At 39.4% G+C, this 26,942-nt stretch overlaps 1 protein-coding gene across 1 annotated transcript in view; it reads left to right on the top strand.

Annotated features, from left to right (window-relative positions):
- The window catches only part of KIF24 (kinesin family member 24), a 34,712-nt gene that overhangs the window by 690 nt on the left and 7,080 nt on the right, over positions 1-26,942 (top strand). The window contains exons 2-12 of the mRNA XM_424972.8: positions 795-900; positions 4,644-5,274; positions 9,167-9,356; positions 11,182-11,279; positions 14,007-14,222; positions 15,500-15,587; positions 17,628-17,749; positions 19,317-19,422; positions 22,095-22,166; positions 23,007-23,116; positions 24,036-26,462. Of these exons, the coding sequence (XP_424972.4) occupies positions 4,658-5,274; positions 9,167-9,356; positions 11,182-11,279; positions 14,007-14,222; positions 15,500-15,587; positions 17,628-17,749; positions 19,317-19,422; positions 22,095-22,166; positions 23,007-23,116; positions 24,036-26,462 (4,046 nt within the window). The 5' untranslated portion in view covers positions 795-900; positions 4,644-4,657. The remainder of the gene's footprint in view (positions 1-794; positions 901-4,643; positions 5,275-9,166; positions 9,357-11,181; positions 11,280-14,006; positions 14,223-15,499; positions 15,588-17,627; positions 17,750-19,316; positions 19,423-22,094; positions 22,167-23,006; positions 23,117-24,035; positions 26,463-26,942) is intronic.

Below are 26,942 nucleotides of genomic sequence, written 5' to 3'. Positions count from 1 at the left end.
CTCACCACGCTATTCTTGGTGTGAAGGAATGATCGCCATAATGAACATCTTGTGCAAATTAGAAAGTGTTTGAAAACACCATAACCAACATTGAGTGGTGGTTTATAAGTCTGTTTCAGAGAATATAAAAATTAATCATAGAGTAAGCAATTCAGGCTTATCCGCAGCATTGGTGCACAGGGGAGAGGTGTGTCATGGTCTGGCTGTGCAACAGTTGCCAGTCAACACCAGAAGTGCTCCCTCCTTCCCTGTTACTATACAAAGACTATAGATGGTTATCTATTGGTAGCATTCAGCTTTATTTCTTGTACCTTCAAAACTTCTGCAACACTTGTTTTGACTAAAAAGGTTTACTATCTCATGTACATGTATGGGGATTTCTGTAGCGTAATCCTGTGATTTTATGAATGAATCTGCTGCAGTGATCTATAAATGTTTGAAACAGAGTTTCATAGCTCTCCATCTGCTGCATTAAATAAAATCTATCACCTTTTTTCTTTTTCTTTTCCTAGTAGATTATATCTCTTATTGTGGAGCTTATACTTATAAAAGTGCAATCTCTTTGTGACCCTGTTCTTCACAGTAATGCCCTCGTGTCCAAGAGACGGGATCAGAATAATTAAAGTATTTGATGGGCTACCCTTGAGAAGCATATCAGCTGTTCACTTCTGGAGGGTTCAATCAGACTTGGCTTTGGATCATAGTCTGAAAAGAACGTAGTGCTCAGATGAATAAGAAATAAAGGTAAGCGATTGGTAACATGAGTTAATAAGTCTCCCTTTTCTCTCCTGCAGGATTGTCTGCAAAAATTGGCTTCATTTTGATTTTCTGCTTCTATACTTCAAAAAACACGTGGACACGTGGAGCCTGTGCTGAAGACATCTGTAGGGTAACCTGGCTGTAAGTGATGAGTATAATACTTTGGTATAGTAGTGGTCAGGAAAGTTAACATACGTACATGTGTTTATGGATCTTTTTAGGTTCTTAATATTTGTTTCTATAAGCTGAGAAGTGGAACGATTTATGTGATACAGAGTGACAGACAGGAAAACAAGGTGGTGTTTAGGTTTTGTATGTTTACTTTTATCAGATGCCCTTGAGAATTGTTCCTCATATTTAATGGTCAGACCACAGTTTATGATTCAGAATGATGACACTGGATTACTTGCAGAGTGAAATGTATAGTTGCATTAGTTTATATTTGTAAGGCTAGGAGTGGCACACAAGATTTCTTCAGTTTTCCGCTACTTAATTTCTGGATTTTAAAATACAGCTATAGTGATAGGAGTTTCATGTCTGAGTGGTGACAATAAGGAGTACCAATGAAAATAGACTACAATTGCCAGATATATATGAGTAGCAGCTAACAGGGTGTATGTGTGCCTTGCTTAATCAAGTGAACTGTACACTGAGATCTTTAATATTTCAGAGTACAAAAGGATTCAGATCAAGTGGTCTAAGGCTGCTTTATTCTTAATATAGTCTATGCAGGGATTTTACAAGATTCCTTTTATGCTCAGTGACTGACACTCACTATGTTTGAAGACCAGTCTTTTCTCTACTTTGCATTGCAAATTAAAGCATCTGTCTAAAAGCTAATTAATAAGTATGAGCATTTTAAAGTGGAGGATCAGCTCCTAGAGCATAATTCTGTGGTAAATTGATTTCCTCATAATACATATAATCACTGTTTTACAGTACTTATGCCTGACTTTTTCCCTATCTTTATGCCCCTTAAAAACCCTATAGTACCGAAGCAGGAGTGTGATCTGTGCTTTCAGTTTGGTCCCTTTAAAAAAATATATATATTGTTTACAATAAGTACTTACCCATTACCATCTGACAGGTGCTGCAATGCTGAGATTTTTGTAAAACTTCTTTGCTAAAGAAATATGTTGTAGAGACCTCAGGTCTTTGCCACATAAATAAAATGAACTGATGTGTCTCTCTTTGACATTAGAACTGCATGCTCATAGTGAATTGTACCTCCTAACTTGCTCCCTTTCTTCTCAAAATGGAGGTTACATTCAGCTATTTTAAGGAACCTTAGGTTTTGTCTTTGTCCTAACTTCAGTGAAGTTACTCATAGCTTTGCTGGAATCTAGGTTTGGTTGGACTTTTATATCAAACTATCACCTTGAATGATGTTATATTTGTCTGTACCAGAAAACAGTGTAGTCTCAAAAGAACAAATTAGATCCAGGCAATACCTGGAAAATTCTAGCTGTTATTTGCTGTGGAAAGGTAAAGGTCTTTTCTCTTTTTGCCAGAAGATGGCATTATCATTACCAATTCAGGATTCTTGAAAACCTACTGATACTGCCCTTACTACTTTACAAGTCATTTTCAAGAATTACATGTAAGTTTTAGAAAAGCTGTCAAACAATAAGAAGTCTGCAGTGTTGGATGAATTAAGGTATTCTTTTTGTGGAGAGGAAGGCACACCATTCTTTTAGAGCATTAATGTTTAGAAGGCCAGAAGAATTTCACTGTGACCTTCCATTCAAACAGCTGCAATTCCCCTGAATTCTCTTGTACAAATCAGATTACATCTTCTAAAATTTATCTACTCTTGAGTTTTAGAATTATCAGAAATGCTAGAACCCATCACCATGACCTTGGCTTGTTTTTTTTTCCATGGTTGATTAATTTGTTACTCCTTTATTGCTCAATGTTGAGTTTTCCTGAGTTGTGAAATAGCTCTTCCAGAGATGGAGAGACACTGGAGTTAATTTCCTTTAACCATTTAGGTCCAGCAAGATTTATTATAGCTGAGAAAGCAAAAATAGTGATTTTACTTTCAGGGCTGCCTCTCATTAAGAAGCCATTTAGCTGCTTTCACATGGCAAAGAGCCTTAGCCAGTAAGCCATACAGAGCTGCCTACGTATCTCAGTACTAACCTTCTTGTATGTTCTGCAGTACCTAAATCACTTGGATGTTCCCTATTTTGAGAAATCTGCCTATATGATCATTTCTAGCTGTTTAAATATATTTTGCTTAATTTTTAGCTTGAACCTTGAGCTTAAAAGTTTCGATTTTCTCTCCTTTGCTATTTTTTGTGAAGCATCTCCCATTCCCCCCCCTCCCCCCTTTTTTTTTCCTCCTTAAAACTGTCATTCAAATAGAGGTTAACACAGATCTATTTCTTATACTAGTTTTTGGCCAGTCTGTTTATATTTAACCTAAGCCTAAGCACATATAAAGTTTCAAGTAAAATGTAGGATACAAGAATGAGAATAGGCAAAGCTGCTGGATTGTTTTCATCTTTAACAAGGCTGGTATCTCACTTTTGTGTTATAGCTGCTCATTTCATGAAAGAAAAGAGGTTTCCCATGGTAGTGCTGTTGCAGCTTTTATACTTGGAATTACCTTATGTGAGATAGGAGCTTTTCAAAAATATGACTGTCCTTGAAACAAAGTCTGAAGCTTCTGTGGAATTTTATCTACTAGAGGACATGGAAAATTGTGACTGTCTGTAAAAACCTTTGTATGTGTCGTAGTTAGAATCTATGATCTTTAGGTTTGTTGTCCTCTCTGTCAGTTTTAATTTTCCCCTACCATAGTCTAATAATCTGGACAGTGACTCTGGTGTTACCTCAAGATTTGAAGTCACATAACACGTGTGTTAAATAAGCCCACCTCCACATGATTTTTTTGACTTGAAGCTTGTTGCTTCTGAATGACAGAGAAAAAGATTTAATCTTAGACAACTTGGTTTTGTTGAATGTTACTGTAAGTTCCAAATGTGATAAAGACTTGCATGTGCTAAGATCCTAGACTCAACAGAAGAGTAAAAAAGCAGTGAGCAACAGGTAGTGGAGGTGCTATGCTTTTCCCTTTTTATGCAACAAATAAAAATATCTGCAGATATGAATCTATCTGTATGTAGACAGCTGCACAATGTATTGCTAGGGAGCTGAGGGTTTTTTGGCATAACTTTCAGTGATGCATGTTGCTTTTTTGGGTTTCCCAAGAATGCAGCTATGGCATTCCAGTAACATTTATAGATTTAGAGAAATTCTGTGTTTCAGATTTCACATAATATTTTGGCTATTCTGTCAAGAATACCAAGAAATGCTCACAAGATTTCATGACTTGAAAAAAAAGTTACATAACTAAACTGTAACTTCACAGTAGTTAATCAACAAGATGAACAGACTTCATTTTGCAACTTGAGGTGAGGACAAATGCAGGTTCTTTTCCTTTGGTTACTTAACCAGTGATAGCTGAACCACATTACACCACATGTGCAGATATTAAACTGAGTATCTAAAATTAGGCATTTTACATTCTGTAGCTTGAGGACAGGGTTTCAGTAGCTGTGGCATTCATCAAGTAGGCATCAGGCGTGTAGGAACCTTGCAGCAGTAAGTAACACTGCATTGTGCATTTCCTACCCACAATTGCATATTTTTATAATTTTAAAATACAGTTTCAGAAGTAAAATATTTGCTTCATATTTAGTTTATCTTTAGTATTGCTATATTCCATGTGTTTGGCAGACCACAATATTGTGACTAGGAGCAGAACAATCTTTTAGCCTAACTTGAGGTAATGTTATCTGCAGAAATGTTTTGTTTCTTCATTAATGTATTTGCCAAGATGTTTCATATAACTTGAATAGTTGTTTGATTTCTTGTAGGCTTGAGCTTGAAGATGGCATCTTGCCTTTTTGAATGCCTTTGTGAGGCAGACCTTGAAAAATATTATCCTCATTTTGCTGCCTTTGGTCTGCAGAAGATTGATGAGCTTGCCAAGATTTCCATGAAAGATTATACCAAACTGGGGGTCCACGACATGAATGATCGCAAACGACTCTTTCAGCTCATTAGAATAATCAAAATTATGCAAGAAGAGGAAGCTGTAAGAGATGTAAGCAAGCAGGATTTTCAACCAAGTGGCCTTTTCATTCAACCTCAGGTGACCAGACCAGGTCCCCGCAGACAGCTGCGTTTTGAGTCCTTCTTTGAGGAGAACAATGGCACAGTTAAAGAGTCAGAATCAGAGTCATATGGTTCATCTGATTTCAATGCCAACGAAGAGAAGAACAGTCTTATGGACATGCTCGAACACATTCAACCACATGATTCAGACCTGACCAGATTAACTGTAAGAGATGTAAATACTGCTGGAATATACACAAAAACTGAACTGAACTGTACAGCAGTTTCTGATGATATTGCTCCTCTCCTGGGGGATTCTGAAACTCCCATCATACAGAGAGTAACTCATATTTCAGGGTATAATTATGGACTACCTCATTCCTATGTCAGGTAATGATCAGTTACCTTTGTTTTACATTATTTCAAGTAATTAATTAATTCCTCACTAGGGAGCAGAGTTTGTCTTCCTGGCTTCCAAACAGGTAATACTAACACTACAGAATTTGTACGGAACAATATAAAATACTATAGAAAAGAGGGATATTAATGAGCACTTAAGACTCTCCAAGTCTGTTAGAAGGTATCAGTTGAATTCACCAGCTGCTACTCACCATGACTGTCTAAGAATAATCTTCATTATCCTTCAGGATGTAAGGTTTTGTTCTCTTGGTGTTTTGACAAGTCTTTTTTTTTTTTTTTTTTCCACAAGACTATTTTGCAAAACTCTGTTTTTCCAAAACAATGTTTCCTCTTAGTAAGTTTGTCCAGTTTTTCCCATACGTGATGTATGCTGTGATAGCTATAACTGTTTATAAATAAATTTCTGAACTGGAGCTTTAAAAAGAAACAATGAATATAATTGGAGCACAATACAGACATGCTGGTGAGAGTCATGGCTTGCAGCTGCTCCTTGAAAGTTGATCTGTAGCATTCATACGTTTCCCAGTGTTTGCTAACAGGGGCTACAGCTATCTTGAACCCTTGGTAAATTATCCTGGAAACATATGTAAAGCACAAAATAGCTTTTGTTGGCTTATTCTCAGGCACTGTCTAAACTGATTGCCTGAGTCAAAAACTGGAATCTAAAAAAAGCGTGAATAAGATAGCACTATATTTTAAAGCATCCAAACTTGGTAGATGTCTCCCAGGTTTGGTTATTTAGAAGTCCAGAGTTATACTACTATGTGTGCTATTCAGAGCACCATCAGGCTTCTGCTTTCAACCTGGCTGAGATCCAGGCACTAGCTGTTTCTGAAGCTATCCTCCTGAAGATCCTGGTTTGGCAAACAGAGAATGTACCTCCCTGCAAATGTGCTGCCAGGATATGGTTTGTTGCAATGCAGCTGTGGCAGGCTTTTTCTGAAGCGAAGAAGAAATTGTCAGGATTATTACAGTGCTCACATTTGAAATGATAACATTGTGCAGAAGTTCCCCGATTCAAAATGTATACAAGTAGTAGTTCATGAGCTTCTTCAAAAAGGATGTCTATTCAATAACAAGTAGTCATTGATGTAGAGATGATTACTGTATCCAGTGTGTACAGAAGGTGTGCTGCCAAACTCATGCTGAGTGATGCAGTGTGCAAGAGCTTGGAGTTATGGGTCTGGCTTGTGGAAGTGCAAGAGAAACAAGGTGGGAGTGGGAGCATGGAGATTTCAATACCTGTAAAGATTTGCATACAGTAGGAAGGTGAGAGGTAGCTGTGTGAGGCTGAAGATTGGTCTGGGAAGGTTGAGGCAACAGATATGTGGTCAGGGTGTTGGTTACAACTCTCTGGAGCGTGCATGTAGCTGGAAGAGATAGATGCTGTTTCCACGGTGGATAAGTAATAAGGTAGTAAAGGTAGTGAAAGGGTATATTACTCCTCTTAAGTGGAAGGAAGTAATTCCTACCATTCCCACCTTCCAGAGGAGTGTGCTAACCTCCTAAACGTATCGGCCATCTTAGTGTTTTCTCTCTCTTCTCTGGAAGCTGAGCCGCAGGGCAGCAAAGAGGGCAGGATTCATAGTGCTGGGAAGTAAGACATGATAAAAATGTAAGCTAATGGTTTGGCTAAAGAAGTCCAAAATTTTAAATCCCATGATAGAACCATGATCTCAATTGTCTTCTCTTTTTCTCTTTTTTTTTTTTAGGCTCATTCTTCTCTGACTAGTAGTTGCAGCCCATCTTGTGGGCTTTCTGTATCTTCCTTGACATGCCTGAGTTTCTTTCTCCTGTTTTGATCAGACTGCATATTCTGCATTCCAGGCTTGGGGCCAGTCTGCTGATGCTTGGGTATCTGATTCCTGCTTTGCAAACTGCCCAACTCCTTCACTGAATCAATTCCCATGTCACCTTGTGATTTACCCACTGTGAAAGCTAATCTAGTCTCATCTGTAAAAAAAAAAATGTCGGAAATGATTTTGAACGGCAGAAAGATAAAGAGCTCTTATAATATGCTTAACTATATTTTCCACTTGCCCATAGCAGGCTTGATCTTGACCATAGCAGAGAGAACACAGTTGTTCTTCTGACCTATTGTTTAGTCAGGTTTCTAATGATCTCTTTTGAGATTCTTTTTCTTGTAGTAGTTTTTTTTTTTTTTTTTTTAAGTTGTAAAATACAATTTCTATTTGAGAAAGGTTAATAGAAAATCTGAACTTGGGGTCCAGTATATAAAATTAAATTGTGTTCTGTTCCCATACAAAATGCATTCCATTAAATATGCCTCACAGAAGGAGTCTATGCTTATACTCTTAAAAACAGATCCTCCAAGCCTTCATGGTTTCCGTTCTCCAAATCTTACCATCAGTCCTTTCTCTTTCAGGCTCTTAGGTAGAAGAAAGGCTCTTTCTTTAGGTCACCAAATTCAGCCTCTGGTGACATAAGAATTAAACTTCAGAGCCTCTTATCATTTGATGGACAACATCTGGTGCCCAGGGATATCTATAAGCTCACACTAAATTTTGAAGTGTTCTATTTCAAGTGGTCATGGCCTTTCTTTTCAGGGGAGGGAATTTTCCATCTAAATACAGGGCCTGATCCTGGTCTGCATAGGAAGTGTCTTTGTGAGGTAGTCACTGTGAGTACTCTTTGTGAGTAGTCTTTGAAGACCACATCTTAAGATTTATATTTACAAGTTGTATGCTTCTTGGAAATTGTGCAAGGCAACAGGAATGGTGATATTACAAGCTTATAGCTGTAATGAGATACTGAGTAACTTGCACTCTTGCTGTGTTTTTTGTTTTAATTTAACAGGCAGCTAGTATACATTAGTTTTGAATTGCTACATTAAGAGATTTTGGAAAGGCATTTAGCCCTTCCTTAGGCATGGCAAAAATACTGGTTTTGAGCAACTCGAGCCTCAGTTAAAATGATCTTTTTCTAGTAAATAGATGTTCAGGTCCAGGCTGAAAATCTACGCACTTGTCTGAAGACGCCTTGAAAAAGTGTAAGTCAGATTGACTACATTTTGGTTGAATTCAGGCATATTCCATATGCTGCATTGCAAAATTATTTCAGCAGCAGGTTAATCAGTGAAACACTAAATGACTTCATGCTCCTAAGGTGTCTGGAAGGAACCTAAAATGGACTTGTCAAAACAAAAGAGCACAACTTTGCCCGTGGTTTGAAACCACATATTTTTTTATGATTAAAAAAAAAAAAAAAAAAGGCTATAAGACCAAAGGGGAAATAGTGAAGAGACTGATGTTTCAAATTGTCTTTCAGCTTAGTAAGAGCTTGATGATTCTGTCTCATTTCCTAATTTATGTCATATGCTTGTAACCTGTTAGCCTAAAACAAAAGGAGCGAAAGTAACTATAAGAGGAAAAGCAACAAAATATTATGCTCTTTTCCTTCCAAGATCTGATCATACTTCATCTGCAACTAAGTGACTATGCATGACTGCAGATAATTTCAGCAAGATTGAATTTCATTAAGTTAGCTTGCGTGTTATGCCAACTTGAATCACAAGTTTGTGGGCAATTGAAAATATGGCAGTCCAGCGACAAGCTCAGGAATGCAGCTGTATAAGCATGACCGTTTTTAAATAGAAATGCACAAGAGGTATTAAACTATTTAGCAAAAAAAAAAAAAACCCAAACCAAAACAAAAAACAACAACAGCAAAAAAAAAACCAAAACAAAACAGCAGAAACACCACCATATAAGAATGAGAGCCTTTCTGATAAACATTTAAAGACATAAGCTTCTATCTGATAAACAAACCAAGTTAAATTTTTGCGTATTTTAGGTTCTGTAGTTATCTGATTTCAAAGTGCAAACCTACAATATTGTTGTAGATCCAGTACTTCTGAGAAAGAGACCCCATGGACAGAGAGTGAAAAAATCAGAGTATGTGTCCGAAAACGTCCCCTGGGCCAAAGAGAGGAGCGACGTGGAGAGGTTAATATCATCACAGTGAAAGATAAAGAGACCTTACTTCTTCATGAGAAGAAGGAGGCAGTTGATCTCACGCAATATATTTTACAGGTAACATGCTCTGCTTGCACTTTGCATTTGTGGGCCACTTAATTGCATGATGGGTTAAAGCAAACTGGACTTGGAATTTCAGTAAAGAAACAGAAAAGGGCTGCCTGCATTTCTTGCACTGGAATAGATGGTGGGCTTTTCTGTCAGCCCAGCATTGCTATATTTGAATTGCTTCTGATTTATCCCAGCCCATGGCAGAAAATCTGAGCCCAGAATTTTAAGCCTTCAAAAGCATGTCTCTTGCAGCTTTCTTTGCATTTGGCAAAATAAAGCACTCTGTTACGTGCTGTTGCTGCAAGAGAAATGCCTGCTGCTGAGTCTGCTCCAGGATACTTCAATGAGGAGTTCCCTTTTTGCTATTTCAGCACTGCAGTTCTGATTCAATGAATCACATATATCCTCATCCCCTCCCTCCCTTTGTTCTCAAATGCTTTTGAAAATTAATTTCTCCTTTGGTCTTTGTTTCTAAATCCCAAATACCTTGTGCTGTCATAGTTCAGATTCTCAGTTTTGACTGACAACACCAGGATCAGAGCTGATTTCTAGAGAGCAGCAAGCCATATTCACTGCACTCGGTGTTATTTTTACAGCTTGGGTCCTGTGAACAACTGTTAGAGTAAAAATCAGTTTGCAGCTCTCTCAGATCCATGTGCCACCTTTTATGGCGCAACACATGCAGCAATTCCATCCCACTCCCTCAATCTGACTTGCTGTATTTGACATTTATTCAGTGCTTATCACCTTAGTATCTCAGCACTGAATAACCGTGGATTAATTTTGTTCTGCCAGTACTAAGAAATGAAATTGTATTGTAGATCAGTGTAGTCTGAACTAAAGTATGCTATGGCAAAGGCTATTCTGTTCTACAGGACCCAGGAGAACTTCCCTGCTTCCAAATCTGGCTGCTCACCCTACCTCCATCTCTGGCTCTTGTGGATAGGAAAGCAAGGACTGCAGACCAAATGGGAAGTGGGGCATACTCTAGCTCCACAATATGGGGAGCAAATCTACAGCCCCATCAGAGAGCTCACTGTGAGCTGAGTGCTGCTGCAGAAACTTCCTGGTTTAATGTGCTTGTCAGCTAGTCTGGCTGGTTTGTGCATCATGGAAAAGACTGCCAGTCCAAGATACCTACTACCTTAATTTACACTGCAGTGTATCATTAGACTGCATTGTTAAACTCAAGTTCATGGAGTCTTTCTTGAGAATGCGGTGTTTGTGGCTGTCCTTGCAAACACCATTCATAGCCTTGGAGAATTCCATAATGAATACAGTTGCAGTCTTTCTAAAGACCTTTTTTCTTTGGGTCAGACCTGGAGCATGGGAAGTTGGGCTTTTCTTGCCTTCCTCTAAGATAATATGCTCCAGATTTACTTAGTAATAGCTTCTGCCTTCTTGGGCACAGAAAGATTTTAAGACTGGCAAATAGAGACAGTGAATCACAACTGAGAACTAATTTTTGAGTTCCTTTAATGTTCTAGTTTTACTGTGTATCAGTAGATTTTATTCATTTCAGGAATCAATCAGGGTTTCCTTTAATTTTTTTCCTTTTTTTTTTTAATTTTGGTTTTTTTTTTTGCTTTTCTTTTTTTCTGACAGAAGGCTACTGCATGTTCTGCTTTTCCTTTCCTACCCTTAGTCTCTTGATTAGTTGTGATGTTCTGCATATGTCATGCTTCCTGTTAAATGTCCTACATCACTTTGGACCTGATCCAAAGCCATACGAAGTCACTGGGAAAACTTTTGTTATTTAAATTTGCCTTTGCATGTGGGTGAAGGGGAATGAAATGTTCATTTTCATGTAAAGATCATGTTTATTTTTCAGCATGTTTTTTACTTTGATGAAGTCTTTGGGGAGTCATGTACCAATCAAGATGTGTATATGAAGACAGCTCATCCTTTGATTCAGCATGTTTTTAATGGGTAGGGCATCTGTACTTTCATTTGTTATTTTTCCACCTTTATGTTTTCCAGTTTCATATACTGCTTTCATTTTCTTTTTACTGTTTTCATATTTTAAAAAATGCATTCACCTAACCTTTCCTATATACCCTCCCCCCTTTTGGAATGTCTTTGTAATTGTGACAAAATAAATCAGAGGACACTTTCATTACTTTCATTGCATTCAGTAAGGAACCTAAATCACAGAAGAGGTTAAAACTGGGCTTTGGTTGTAACAAATGCCAGCCTGGGAAAAAAATGTCAGGATTTCTGACTTCTAACTTCTACTCTAACAAAGGCTTCTGTATGGTATGCTGCAAACTGTTCAGGGCCTCATCTTTCTCAATCTGCTGAGGAGTAATACAACCTCTTTGCATGCATCAGTACATGTTAGGGGCTGACCTGATGAAAATGAGCTCTGCAGAGAAGGACCTGGGGATCCTGAAGTCCAGCAGGTAGACCATGAGCCAGCAGTGTGTCCTTGTGGCCAGGAAGGCCAATGGTATTCTTGGGTGCATTAAAAAGAGCATGGTCAGCAGGTAGAGGGAGGTGATCCTCTGCTCTGGTGAGGTCACACCTGGAGCACTGTGGGAATTCTGGAGTTCCGGGCTCCCCAGTTCAAGAAAGACAGGTAGCTCTGGGCCTGGAGCATCTCCTGTCCGAGGAACAACTGAGAGACCTGGAGCTGTTCAGCCTGGAGAAGACTGAGGGGGGAATTCATTAGTGCTTATAAATATCTGATGGACAGTAGTAACATGGATGAGCCAGGCTGGATTTGGTGGTGCCCAGTGACAGGAGAAGGGGCAGTGGGCACAAATGGGAACAAAGGAAATTCTTTTTATATATTTAGATATAACCACGAGGAAAAACTTTACTGTTAGAGCAGCAGAGCACTGGAACAGGCTGCAAAAATTCAAAACTCACCTGGGTCCTTTCCTGTGTGACCTATTGTAGGGAACCTGCTTTAGCAGAGGGCGAGGCTGGAGGATCTCCAGAGGTCCCTTCTATACCCTACAATTCTGTGCTTCTCTGTGACTCTTTCATGAGACTGCTGTGGGATATTTTTGAATGTATCAGTACGTTTCACAGGGCAATAGAAACGTATTAATAACTTTGCTATTTATTTTGATTGTATGGATAATATTATAGAAATTATTAATTACCTTGTAATTTATTTTGTTTTTATTGATATAGTTTTTGAGGTAATTACACACTTCCTGATTGGGAAATTCATGGTAACTTTACATGGGCGATCTTCTTTTCATTCAAAGTAACAAACTTAAATATAATTACATTTTTGAATCTTTGAAGGAAAGGATTACATAACAAAATGGATCATCCTGGTGCTGGAAATCCCTGACTATCATCAGTAGAAACAGTGTCACCTTCTTGAGAAAGAGAAGTGAAAAAGGAGAATAAGGGCTTATATCTTGCTGTATAATGGTAATCATTAAAAACACAATGCACAATACAGCTAATCTAGTGATGCCAGGAAAAAGGATGCCTTGTCTGACCCCCTAGTGAGCTAATTCAGCAAACTAATCCGGGGAAAAATTGCTCGCTAGGTCCTTTGCAGTCATACATTTTTCCCCACTTCTGTGCATCCAGGTTTTGAATATGCTGAAAAACTTTTTCAAAGCATGGGAGGGAAGTAAGTAAATCGTTACGTAGATTTTTTGTTTGTTTATTGGCTGATTCTGCTCTTTAAGTCTGTTACCTCATCCTTGTGAGTTCAGTGCTTGTACAAGTGCAGGGATGGGGAAACAGGCATGCAGTAACCCCAATTTAGATGGGCTCGAAGCACCGCAAAGCTATATCCAGAGACCTGCTTGGTGTTTCACATGTGTTAAGGTGATATGATGACAAAGATGCAGCAATCTGGAATAAACTAAGACTGTGGTTACACTGGCTGGAGTGAGTGTATAAAATACTCTCTGCCACTGAAAGCTGGTGGTGCTCTTCCATCCAGTCCTACTGGACACATGCCCATAGATTACATGAAGCAACTTTGACTTTGATCATATCTTGTGATCTTCTGTGAGGTACTTTACTCTGCTGAAACAGCAGAAAATTAGCCTGCAAAAAATGAAGAGCTTTCTGCTGTTTCTGTGCAGTAAAATCAGACATCAGAACCAGCACAGAGGAGTGGGTCAGTGGGACAAGTCACGCAGCTGGGAGTAGAGGAAAGGAAGATTGGCACTCTCCCTTCAGCAGCAACAAGGCATTAGATAGACATGCCTGCATTAGAACTGTAATCTGAGGCAAACTAACCTTACTTGGTAAATTGCATTGCTGAGCTGCTCACCTTCATCAAGCACAATATCTGTTAACACAAAACCTGACTTGTGGCTGTTTTGCACCTCATGTTGCAGTCCTTTTTCTCTGTGATTCAGAAGGAAATATTTCCATTGTTAATTCTGCAATACTACCACAGTACCTAAACAGCAGGAAGAACAATACTGAATTCTTAGCTTCCTTAAATGTATTTTGAGAATCTAGAAAAAAAAGAAGAGACACAGCAACCTTGACACAACAGCTTTCCTTAAGGCACGACTGGGAATCACTGTTAAGTGTTCTGCAGTTTCTCAGATGGGGAAGAAAACCGAGCTTCACTGCCAATAGTTAGCTATATAGATATTGACACTGCAGAATCTCTTTTAATAATGAATAAGTCAGATGTGGCACTAAAAATGTAAGTTATCTTTACAGAGGCAATGCAACCTGCTTTGCATATGGGCAGACGGGTGCTGGCAAGACGTACACAATGATAGGTACTCAGCGGAACCCAGGACTCTATGCCTTGGCTGCCAAAGACATCTTTAGACACCTGGAAGCATCACCATCAAGAAAGGATCTCCTTGTTTTGATCAGTTTTTATGAGATCTACTGTGGACAGCTTTATGACCTGCTAAACGGAAGGAAGAGGTATGGAAATAAAATATAGATTGCTATAAACCTAGGAGTGTTTATAAATCAGTTTGTTACTATTCCATGTGATTGCCTTTAAAAAACTACCTTTTATAATAAACGTTACATATTTATTAAGAGTTGTTCCTAGGACATAGCTGGGGAGGAAGGTGGAATTCAACACTAAATGTGACTGACATTAGCAGGACCCCTGGTTCAAACTCTTTTGGCAGGATTAAATACATAAGAATAAAGGCCTGTGGGTGACATACAAGCTCATGCTGTTTTGCTTACACTACAGTAATCCATTGGTAGCTGAACATTCATAGGTAGATTAAGAGCCTTCCTATGACCAGAAGTTCTCATGCCGACTGTTGTGAAGTCACTTTCTATCTCTGCTCAAACATAACCTCTCTCATTCCCTACTGCTGTGCCAGTGCGGCTGCTGCTCTTGCCACTGCAGTCTCTGAAGATCCTGTGGATGTCCAGTTTATGCTTGACACTGCAAAGTCTGCTCACCTCCTCCCAGAGCTCATTTACCCAGTAGCCTGGCATCTGAACCAGAGTGCACCTCTGAAGGTGATGCTGCCATCACTCTCAGTAGCAGGACCTCAGCCCCAGTCTTGTTTGGACAAGGGCACAAGAGAAAGGTTTTTTCCTCTGGAAACCTTTTTTTTTCATTTCCTCTGGAAGTGAATCTGTTCAAGTTCTCAAGAGTTTTGCACAGGATTTTAAAGCAGCTCCCAGCACCATAGAGTCAGATTAAGTAAGATCTTATGTATCATTGACGGGGAAGATTAAGCTTCCTCCCATGAGCATTATGCCTGTATTCTTCCTCTATACTGTAACATTTCTGTGCAATTCATAGCAGAGCTGCACTGGACTCTGACTCTATGGCCATGGGATCTGCTTTTAATTCCTGTGGAAAAATATTGGGAACTTGAACAGGGCATGACTGCATGACTTACACAGTCAGCTTCCGAGGGAAGGCCTGAGAAGCAGTTCAAAGAGAGACAGGAAATCTAAAATGTAGACACAGTAATTTACTTTCCTGCTTTACTACATTCCTGAACGAGCAGAAATGCATTACTAGCATTTCTTCAACAGTGAAATTTCAGTGGTGCATACTGAAAATAAAATAGCTCTTTAGGTCTGAAATTAAATAGATGACAAGAGTCCCTTTCCCCTAATCACTAGCCTCTATAGCTTTTTCACATAGTGTCATAGCAATGAAATGTGTTTTTACTGCTATTTGAGACTTCAGAAATCTCACTTCTGTGATGTTTTGTTTTCAGACTTTTTGCAAGGGAAGATAGCAAGCATGTTGTTCAAATAGTTGGACTGCGGGAGGTCCAGGTGGACTCTGTAGACCTACTGTTGGAGGTAAACCTCAATATTTGTCATTATTTTGTCTCCTACGCCATGATGTACAGATTTGTAAGATAGGTTGTGCCAGGTAAGTTGTGTACAGAAAAGACTGTTCTTTTATCTGTTGCAACGTGTATGCTTGTTGTCAAAGGTTCTAAAATTGGCAACCTCAAGCAGATCACTGAATAGTTAAAAGTTCCTTTATTCAGTAAGCATCTGAGAATCATGGAGTAATTAAGGTTGGAAAGGACCTCCAAGATCATCTAATCCAACCATTCACCTACCACCAATATTTCCCACTAAACCTTGTCCCTCAGTGCAACATCTAAACGTTTCTTGAGCACCTCCAAGGACTGTGACTCCACCACCTCCCTGGGCAGCTCATTCCAGTGCGTGACCACTCTTTCCGAGAAGTTTTCCTTGAGTCAGCATCACTTGTGTTAGGGACACTTAAGCTGTTATCCACAGCTGTCATGTCTGCTGCCACTCCCTATGGAAAGATCTTTTCCAAGAAACAGACTATGGTCACTATTCCAGAAATTGAATGATATCCCAGTAAGGAACCCTGAAAGATGGATCTGTATTTTTCTTGGAGTGTGACTTCTTTGGCTTGAACTTTTCTGTACAAAAAAATATATAGATGTGTGACAAAATATACGAAGTTGGAAATTAATAGATCTGAGTTAGAATTTTAACAATGCCTATGTAATGATGGGTGATAACAGCTGTGTAAAAATAAGATCATTAAAAACTAGCTGACATTCAGCACAAGCAAAGTTTCAATCTTCCTTCCTTGACTGGCTGAACCCAACAAGAACACTAGCAAATTTTCTGTACAGTCCTGCAGCAAGACAGCTGGTTAATTCTGTCTTCTTTTTAGCTTGACTTTGAATAGCTTAACCCATTTCTCAATAATTGTACATTGCACGTGCCTGATATTGTAACTGACTCATTAAAATGGGTATGGTGTTCCCACTTATATTCCATTTAATTCTGTTCTTTATCCTCATTAACTTCAAGCTTTGGGACATGCTGGTGATGCTCCTGTAAATTAAGGTGTAAATCTGCTATAAGGTTGATTAACACATTCCTCTGTGTTCTCACATTCCACACACAAAAGAGCTATTAAGTGACTTTATTCTCACAGGTATCTCAGCAAAAAAACTAATTTTACATTGACCGCAGGCTCTTTTGAACACATGAATGTCACTAGCTTAACTCAGAGCTTCTGAATAGTCTGCAGCAGATATAAGGGAAAGGTCTTGAATGCATACCTAATTATTCAATATTTATTGAAGTTGGCTTTGGTTCAGAAATTATTTGCACTTAGCACTAACATAATTCTTAGGAGCTGCAGCAGTTGGTTAGGCTGCTGGTTGAGAACTGACCACTGAGAGGCATGAATAATGCACATCTGTCAACTAAGAACATATTGATCTTGATAGATAATATTTATGTTTAATTATCCAGAGTTATATCTTGAGGGAGCCTTTGCTCTTCTATCTTGCCTTGTTTTTTTATTTTTTTGTATTCAGTGCAATTAATCTTTTAACTTTATTCCTTGCTGTTGCATTATCCTTCTAGTTATGAAGATGAAGAAAGGCTTTGGCACTTTGTGTTTTGTGTATTATTTTCTGGATAATAGCACCACTCTACTACATGAAAAAATGAAATGAAAAAAACTGCAACTAGTCAATCCGATTAGTTTCCTAGATTATCTATGCAAATTTACTTTCTTTCATTCCTGCCATAGATTTGCTTTTGATTTTATAGTCTGGATATTTTGCAAGTCAGAGTGAATGTGCAGTGCAGCAACTTCTTATCCGCAGTGTAACTTCTAAGCTCTGTAGCGTTGCTGCAAACAAATTCATATACGAAGTTCTGACATAAAACTGGAAGACATTCATTCTAAATTAACATCTACCTTGCACCAAAATTTCAAGGCTGTACTGAAGCATTTCTCCTAATGCTTCATCTTGCTAAGGTAAAATCTCTTCCTGGGATACTTTATTTTTATTTATAATTTGCATGGATTTTATCCCTCTTTTTTCGCAGGTGATTTTAAAGGGAGGAAAGGAACGTAGCACAGGAGCTACCGGAGTCAACTCAGATTCCTCTCGATCTCATGCTATCATCCAAATCCAAATTAAAGACACAGCCAACAGGACATTTGGGAGGTATGGCTAGAAAGGGAGTTGCTCAGAGCTTGTGAGGAAGTCGAGATTAGGGCCATCAGGAAGGTGGACTAAGAGGAGGCATCATGTTCCTGGGCAGCTGTGAATTAAATCAGAAGACAGGACTCAAAGAGAATAAGAAAAGTTTAATAGTTCTGTCTTTGTTTCAAGGGGGAGTGTGTACGTCACCTGTGTAAGAGGTTTGTCAAGCTTGTTTGTAAAAACTTCCAGCAAAGAAGTTTGGCAATCAAATCCTTCCCTTCATCTTCAGTGTTAAAAATTTTTTCCTGTCCTGCCCAAGGGTGGGTGTTTGCAATGGACACATCTACATGTGTGCTCATCGCCTTTGAAGTTAATGGAAAGAAACAGTCATTTCTGGGACCTAATTCATCCCATTCTGTGTAGTCCTCAAAGACAAGAGCAAATCCATCTGACAAAAAGGACCGCTCTCCTGTAGTTGACTACAAAGAGAGCCCAGGTTGACCAGCCCAGGTGGAGATTACAAATGTTTACCCTTTGTCAGAGAAATCCTAGTACCTCATCTAAACCTCTCTGACAATTTGAATGTGTGACTCCCATGCTGTCTGTACCAGACAAAAAGAGCAGCTTACTTACTTGAGCAGCCCTTAATATCGTAATTGTGCATCTTCTGAGTCATCTTTTTCTCCAGATTAAATAACCCCAAGAAATAGATTTGAGGATAGAGGTCTAGGAATTTACATTACTGCTGAGTGTCAAAAAACGTGCTGATGAACCCTTCCAGCAACTACAGTGCAGCAGTTCCTTCCCAGGATCTTATTTTAAATACTACTCAAAATGGAAGTGCCACAGATAGTGAAAGAGGAAAAGGCAGAACAGACAGTTTAGAAATAGAAGTGTGTGTGTTTTTGTAGGTATGGCATGTGCTATTCTTGTTGTTGTTGTTGTTTTTGCTAAAAATGAAGGGGAACTGTAGTGAGAAGAGGATCCCAAAAATGTCCACAGAAGTCAGAACTCTTCCAGAAAAAAGAAGGGCAACGATAAATAGTTCAACAGCTGGCACCCAGAACTAGGGAATGTAAGAAGGGCTAATGGGTGAAGAAGGGAAAAGAAGCATGGAAAGCTGAATGTATTATTTACTACACTGGAAATTTCTGTTCATATTGCCCTGAATTCCCACTTGACAGGGCAGTTTTCTGTTTTATTTGGAAAACAATTAAGAAATTTAGTTTCTTTATCCTTGTTCTTAGGAAGCTGCAAGCACAGTGATTATCCAGAGAGATGAATGCATTACACTTTAAACAGCTTATCTGTTAAACTGTGGAGTAAACTCACCACATGCAATCGCACTTTCTGTTATGATAATACTAGTGCCAGAATGCTCTGACACTGTTCTGCTCTTATGCATATTTTGACACTTCAGCTATTCCCAGTGGGTATTTCTCTTTATTCAAAGGTATTAATTTGTGATTGTTCTTCTGATGTCACGTGTTGCTTTTCTCTGGTTTAAAAAAGAGGAAAGAAAAAAAAAAGGAAAAAAAAACAGAAAAAACAACTCTGTAAGATAAACACAACTTTGTTTTTTTTCTAGGATATCATTCATTGACTTGGCTGGCAGTGAAAGGGCAGCTGATGCCAGGGACTCAGATCGACAAACAAAAATGGAAGGAGCAGAAATAAACCAAAGTCTTTTAGCAGTAAGCTACTAATTCCTGGGGAAGGTTTTGTAGTTAATTATTAGCATGGGTTTTTGGATAAAAGTGAACCATAGAATAATATGCATGTGGATTCTTTGGAGGGAAAAAAATATCCAGGAAACCAAGTTTTTCTGGTTTAATTTTTCTCATGCCTGAAAGACAATTTAATAGATGAAGGAGTTTGTGATGAAAATCAAGTTTTCTTAAGAAGTAAACACGGCATGGAAAATGTTAGTTGTATTATACTAATTGTATCATATTTTATATAGAAATGCTATCCAGCTTTACTTCCAGAGAGTATTGGCTTGGGATTGCCAAATGTGTTTCATAAAAGCACATCTGTTCTTGCTGCTTGTTTTCACCATTTGAACTCAGACTCTATCAAATCAGTTGTAAAGGACTTGAATACTCAAGACTGCAGGAAGTAGCATTTCATGTATGGGGAAAAAGGAACGGGAAGAAAGGCATTTGTAATGGAAACCATCTTCTTGTAGAAATGTACACAGTTATGCAGAAAGAGACAAGGAGCAGAAATTTGTCATCTAAGATAAAGCAGAAGCGCCTCTAAGTAGGAATGGTGCAGAAGGTTTTGTACCTCCTTTAATTCAAAGGAACAAAGCTCACTGATGACTGACGGTTTTGCTAAGTGAGACGAAGATTATAAGCAATCAGTGAGCATGAGTCAAAAGCACAGAAGTTACTGCACATAACCATATCTTTTAGACATTCTTAGCACGCAGCAAATAGGTGACTTGCTCTGCTTTCAGAATGGAGAGGGTTGGGTTTTCTTGCACAGAGGCTTTACTGCTGTAGAATATTGCATTTAAACTGGGAGACTGCATGTAAAGCGAATGTGTCTAGAGCTTCACACTTTATTTGTTGGTGAATAACTGAGTGGCAGAGGGGGTCAGCGTCTGAGCAGAACTGATTCCTGAGGACTGGTGCTTAACATAGGTTCATGAAACTGTTTGAAAAGGATCTTTAAAATCAGAATCTGTGCATTTTTGCTATTTTGTGAAGCAGGGTAAATAAGCAGTCTAGATGCCTAGATGTAGTGATTTTAATTAACTATAAAAGGCTTCATTGGGTAAGTCTACATGATACGCAGCCTATAAAACAAAGCCCTGTCCTTCATGATCCTGACACACACTTCTAGCCTTAAAGTACATGAAATATGAAGTTTGCTACCTGCTTGAATATTCTTTTCAAGTAGAGGATACTCGGATACTGCAGTTATGAGAAGCAGTATAAAATATAATTGATCTTGTACTTGTTGGAGGTATCATTTTTCATAAAATCCAGTAAATGCAAGAGATACTTGTCATTTCAAGTAGGTGTTGTTCCTTTAAAAGTAGAAAGGGTACTCCATGCTAGTATCACTACGACAACACTGTCATCTACTCATTTTTCCTTTCATATCTGCTCTTATAAATGACTTTTCTTGTGGCTATACAGTCCATATCTGTCAGTGTGAGGGCACGTCCAGGCTTGATACAGCATGTGATGCTACTGGGCTTATTCCAGTAGACAAAAAAATACAAACATTTGTTTAAAATGACATTTTTCCACTGCTGATAATAAATCAAGAGATATTTCTTTGAAACTACTAGTCACCTCTGTTGATGGTTACTAACATGGAGAACATCTGCTGTGTTTTGTGAAAGGCTTGGATGTAGCTTCGTGCACGTGTTCTGCTGTTTTTAATGGAAGCTCTGTACCCTTGGAAGGAAGTATCTCCACTCCTTGGGTAGTCCATTGCTTCATTTCTCAGTGTTCTGTGTATAGTCCTTATCAGCCTGTCAAAGACAACAGTGAAATGTTTACTTGGGCTGCATCTGTACTGCCTTCTGAGCATGGGCTGGAACACAGCAGCCTCCACAGCTCATTTTTTGTTGCTTTCTTTTTTTTTCTTTTATGTTCTCCACTCTAATTGGGTTTGAGGCTTTGCACTGGAGTGAAGGAGGTCAGTCTTCTAACACTGTCCAGTGTAGCCACATTTGCAGTGTGCTTGAAGGGAATATCTATATTCCAGATTAGAATGACTGTGGGGAAGAATATGCCCTTGTTTAGCTTACAGTGGCTCTTGTAAAATATGAATGTATTAAATGTTGCCAGAGTGGCATAAAAGATTTGCACTATTGTTATCTTGTTATCTGAACAGCAGTATTTTGTTTCATTTTCAGTAGGGGAAGAGCTTATTTTAGAATACAAAGGTTAATAAAAGGTGGAGTGTGAAAAGCTCTATTCTGAGGATGTTACAGGTATATGAATCCAGTGTACACCTGGCACACAAGCTGCAGCAGTACACTCAATATCTGCCTGCAAACTCGTTAGCGATGGTGCAGCAGCAGGTCTGCAGCAGTCTGGAGCTGTGTATTAAACATGCATGAATATACCAAGCTTCTTGGGTTTCACTTTTTTACCCCACAGAGCTGGCAGGCTGGGATAGATGACTCTGTACTTCAGCTTTGCCTCCTGAGTGCAGCTGAACGGCTGCTGATAGCTGAACTAGTTGAAGTTAGCCATTCATTGCTGTGGCAGCAACAGTCCTGTGAGGGACTTGGTAGGAGTTACAGGTGCATGAGGGAAATAGTAAATAGCTTAGGTTTGATGCAGTTTAGTTCCTTACTAGAGAAACTAAAGTTTGTGTGTGTTTTTTTTTCTCTTGATAGCTAAAGGAATGTATTCGGGCCTTGGATCAGGAGCACGCACATACACCTTTCCGACAAAGCAAGTTAACTCAGGTAAAAGGAGCAGAAAGTAACAGTGGCTACTTCCCTAGTGAGGACAAAATGAAAATTAAGAAAAAAAACCAACCATGATTCAGTAACTGCTATTAAACCCTCGAAGAGAAATGCATAACTTTTTCAAAAAATAATTTTAAAGATAATCATGGGTCTGAGGCCAGCTGCCAGCTTCCCCAGTCAATCCTGGGGACAGGCATGGTAGCTTAAAACAAACAAAGAAGCAAACACAGAAATGTAGCTTCCGCAGAAGTGCCTTAACTCCCATATTCTGGGATACAATCTTCATTGTTGTGTGTGTATTTTTATATAAAGGGCTCCGTAGACTAGTCATAATCAGGTATTCACATTGTGTGTAACTACTGAAACAGGTTCTTTCAGAGTTCCATCTGTTTCCACCCACTCTGTAAACAATCTTACATCTTCTGTGCAATAACAGTCATGGGAATTCTGATCATCATTTCTTCACTGCAGTTGTAGCATATGTTTTGAGGAATGAAGCATATGGGCAGCCTTGTGGCACATGGTGCAAGGCCTTGTTCAAAGCACTAATTAACACTCATATTCATTTTAAATTGTAAACAAAGAATGTCAAGATGAATTCAGACAAGAGAACTACATTAAAAAAAAAAAAGTTACTATGCATCACCTGTCATTAATCTGCCTCTGCACAGATTGTTAATGTACAGGAAATGCAAGATAACCTAACTTTTCTTAAGTTTCATGCTAAAGTCAATCACATTACTGCATATTTTGTGTAAAATAAGAACAAGCATACCATTAAAATTAAATATATGCATTGCTAAGGATCTTAAACTTAGTTTTTCCTTCTAATCCTAGGTGCTAAAGGATTCTTTCATTGGCAATTCCAAGACCTGTATGATAGCCAATGTATCACCTAGCCACATAGCTACAGAGCATACCCTGAACACTTTACGATATGCTGACAGGTAGGAGATGAAGTTCAGTCTTGCCAAGGTGAAAAACACCATGAAAAAAGTAAGGTGTAATTTTTTGTGGTTGCATTGGAAATGCTGACTTAAGCAGAAAATATAATTTTCACAATGCAAATAAAATCCTTACCTGTTCCACTCTTACATAGGATCTTGAAATCTTCTCTGGGCAGCCTGTGCCAGTGCATCACCACCCTCTGAGTAAAGAATTTCCACTTAACATCTAACCTAAACCTCCCTTCTTTAAATTAAAAGCCATTCCCCCTTGTCTTATCGCTATCAGATTGTATAAAAAGTTTGTCTCCATCCCATTTATAAGCTCCCTTTAAACACTGGAAGGTGTCAGAGGAGCCTCCTCCAAGCTAAACAAGCCATGCTCCTTCATCATATCTTCATAGCAGAGGTGCTCCAGCCCTCTGATCCCCTTGGTGGCACTCTTGTGGACTCTCTCCAGCAGCTTCACATCCCTCCTGTGCTGAGGGCCCCAGACCTATACAGTACTGCAAATGGGGCCTCACTAGAGCAGAGCAGAGGGAAACAGTCCCCTCCCTCTCCCTGCTGCCACCCTTCTTTTGATGCAGCTGGCTCTGGCTCTTTGTCCATCAAGACCCCCAAGTCCTTCTCCACAGGGCTGTTCTCAATTGATTCTTCTCCCAGTCTGTACATATACCTGGGATTGCTGTGACCCAAGTCTAGCTCTTATGCACTATTCAAGGAAGCACTTCAAAATACTGCTACAGGCCTTTCCTGTTCAGAATTTTTGGCAGAAGTGTTTTGATGCCTGCCTCAATCACTGATAATTAAAACAGAAATCATGGCAGTGTTTAGCTTTAATATGTGAAAGCATTTGTTTGTTCTGATGACACTGTTACTTATCTAAAAGTATGACAGCTTCTAAAGCAAACCTCATTTCCAGGGTCAAAGAGTTGAAGAAGGGGGTTAAATGTTCTACACCTGTCACAAACAGACATCGGACAGCTGGAAACGTATCTCCAAAACGCATCCAAAACTCTCCCTCTTTGCCACCTGGAGAAAAAAGCTCTCCAAAGAAGGTGAAGCTAGGCCTCCACCACCCTTCAGGTGCTACAAAAACAAAGGCGTGCCCTCCTCCAGCACTCCAGACACTTAGTGGCCCTTTGACCTCTACACCCAAGGGACTCAACAAAGGACATTCCTACAAAGGAAATTCCGGCTCGCTGTGGTTCCATCACAGTAGTCCAATTAAGGGAGTCCTACGGATAGGACATCACCTGAAGAAGAAAACCGATGATCTGTCTTCTTGCTCTGAGAAGAACCACACTGCAAAGGATTTTATCATCAAAAATGCTGCCACAGCAGAAACAAAAGAAAGTCTCCAAAGAGACAAATATATGCAAGACAGAGCACCTGCCCAGTGCCTTAAAGTCCAGACCGTGCAACCTGTGCAGAAACAGTATGTTTCTAGAGATGATTTTTCCCTTGGAGATGGAAATCTGCCTTCTGACAGCAGGCAAGAATGGGGAAACACCTTTGCTAAACAGTATGTTGAAGCCTGGACAAATCTGTCTCCATTTCAGAAAGAAAGGGAGGAGCATTTACGCCTCTATCACCAGCAATTTCAGCAGCCACCTATTCTACAGCAAAAACAGAGCTACCAACCCCTTGACAGGTTTTTGACACAATACAAGCCCCAAGAGATTCAAGTGAAGGAGGAGCTAAGTCCCACTGCCACTGAAGCACAGAGCAAAGAAGGGATGCAGCTGGAGGATCTCGATGACAGTGATTTCAGTGAAGATTCTTTCTCACCTGTCTGCAGTCAAAAGAGTGTAAAAAGAAGAAACAGCAATAAATGCAGTCAGCATTCTTTTTTCCTTCATCAAAGAGAACAAGGAACTGAGGAAGAGCAAAAAGGCCAAAAGCGACAGGACTTATTTTTTAAATATGCAATACCCACACAAGAACATGAAATTGATGACAGCTGGGATTCTAGTGAGGGCAGACCAAAGATGGAGGAATCCATTAAAAATGTAGGTTGCAACAAAACTCCATCTGACTGGAGCTATGACTTAGCTATTGGGTCGTCTTTGAGCAACACTGCAGAAAAGCCTTACTGCTTACAAGATGATCCTGCTTGTAACTGGAATAACAGCAAAGACTTCCTAGCTGATCATAAGCAATACAAATCCAAACACGGATGTCTGACTTACTCCACTGAAGACACCTCGACTCCAGAAAAGAGTCTTTCAAACCCATACGTTTCTCCTATATTGAAATTGGTACCTCCAGAATGCAAACAGATTCTCCTCCAGCAGGAGAAAGAGGAATCCTCTTTGGATGGACAGGATGTTGATACAGGAGATATTAAGTGGAAAACTCAAAAAAATGATGTTAGCCATTGCAGATCTTCCAGTTGCTCCTCAGAATTCAGTTCTGAGCTAATGGCTCCTCTCGCTCTATCTCTTCTTGACTGTGAGGAAGGAACTGATACAGAGAATGTTTCTTCTAAACGAGTAAAGTCTCCTCACATGAAACAGATGTTGGGCAGGAAGGTGCACAGCTCCCAGTTAAGGTTTGAGGAGGAGACCTGGCAATGCACCAGGAGTAGAGCTCTAACAGACAGCATGCTGGAACTGAGGGAGCAAGCACACCGTGGTGCGAGACACTGCATCCTGCAGCATTCCCCACAAGCAGAGGACAAGTGGCTCTCACCCCCCTGGTGTGGTGAGAAGCCGTGCTGCTGCCTTCAGGGCCCAGGTTCATCAAATCAAGGAGTTCTTCACAGTTTTGTTGTTGGAAATGACCTGACAGAAACATCCACAGCTGAATCCACAGAAGCCAGGGAAGAGAGAGAGGGTGCTTTGTTTCTCCTTGGCAAAAAGTGCGAAGAATACTCAGATGGCAGACAGTGTGATGCTGATGTTAATGAGAACACTGGTAGTTCAGGAAAATCTGACTCAAGTCAAAAACCAAATGTTAAGTCTCAGAAAATAAACACTGAGCTAACTGAGAAGAGCTATTTTTCAGGTGCATCATGCTTTCTCACTGTGGGGAATACAGATTATGCAGTCCAGTCCCCCCCTCAGGAATGTGGCCTCTTGCAGCCCGTGTCAGGACTGAGAAACGAGGACTTCAGTTCTAAAGACTCGGCCAAGTCATCGTTCAGCAGTGAGGAAATAGGGTTGCTTAAGAGCAAACTGATGCAGACTATTTTTACCCAAGAGGCTTTTGCTGTAGATTCAGGATCTGCAACCAAAGTTACTAAGCTGTTAACAAATGCAAACAGCCCATCAGGCAGCAACTCCGGCTCTCCAACTGCTGTACCAGAGGTGGGAAAACTGCATAAGGAGGCCCTAGAAAAGGCACAGTAAGTCTTGCTTGTCACTAATGTTTGCTATGAAGCGTGTAACTTCTAGACATGTGGTACATTTACCTTTATTTGTATATAACACTCTCTTTAAAAACTGATGGAAAATCGATCTCTGAAATAATTATTTAATAAGGTTAAGGATACTTTATGTTCATTATCTTACATAAATATACATGATTGCCTTTTATTTAGTGATATTTTAAAATCTCACAGGAAGCCAATTATTTTATTAGAGTTTCATAATAATGTTAGAGGAACAAATACTATAGCATAAGCTGAAATTCTCAGTAATACATTGGCTTCCTGTAAGCTATAAAATACCTAAAATACATCAAAATCTCCCATCAAAAAGCAGGTGATAGCTGTTGCATTGCTGTGTAAAGAAAAACAGCAAAAGCAGCTCGCTGGTCACTGAAGCTTTAGATGTAGAGCTGCTGCTGTCAGCATTCACATGACAGAAAATGTATTGTTGGCCAG

This window comes from Gallus gallus, chromosome Z (genome assembly GCF_016699485.2).
Source record: "Gallus gallus isolate bGalGal1 chromosome Z, bGalGal1.mat.broiler.GRCg7b, whole genome shotgun sequence".
Classification (NCBI taxonomy): Eukaryota; Metazoa; Chordata; class Aves; order Galliformes; family Phasianidae; genus Gallus; species Gallus gallus.
The sequence above is the reverse complement of the archived record's forward strand: the minus strand, read 5'-3'. Positions and strand labels throughout refer to the sequence as shown.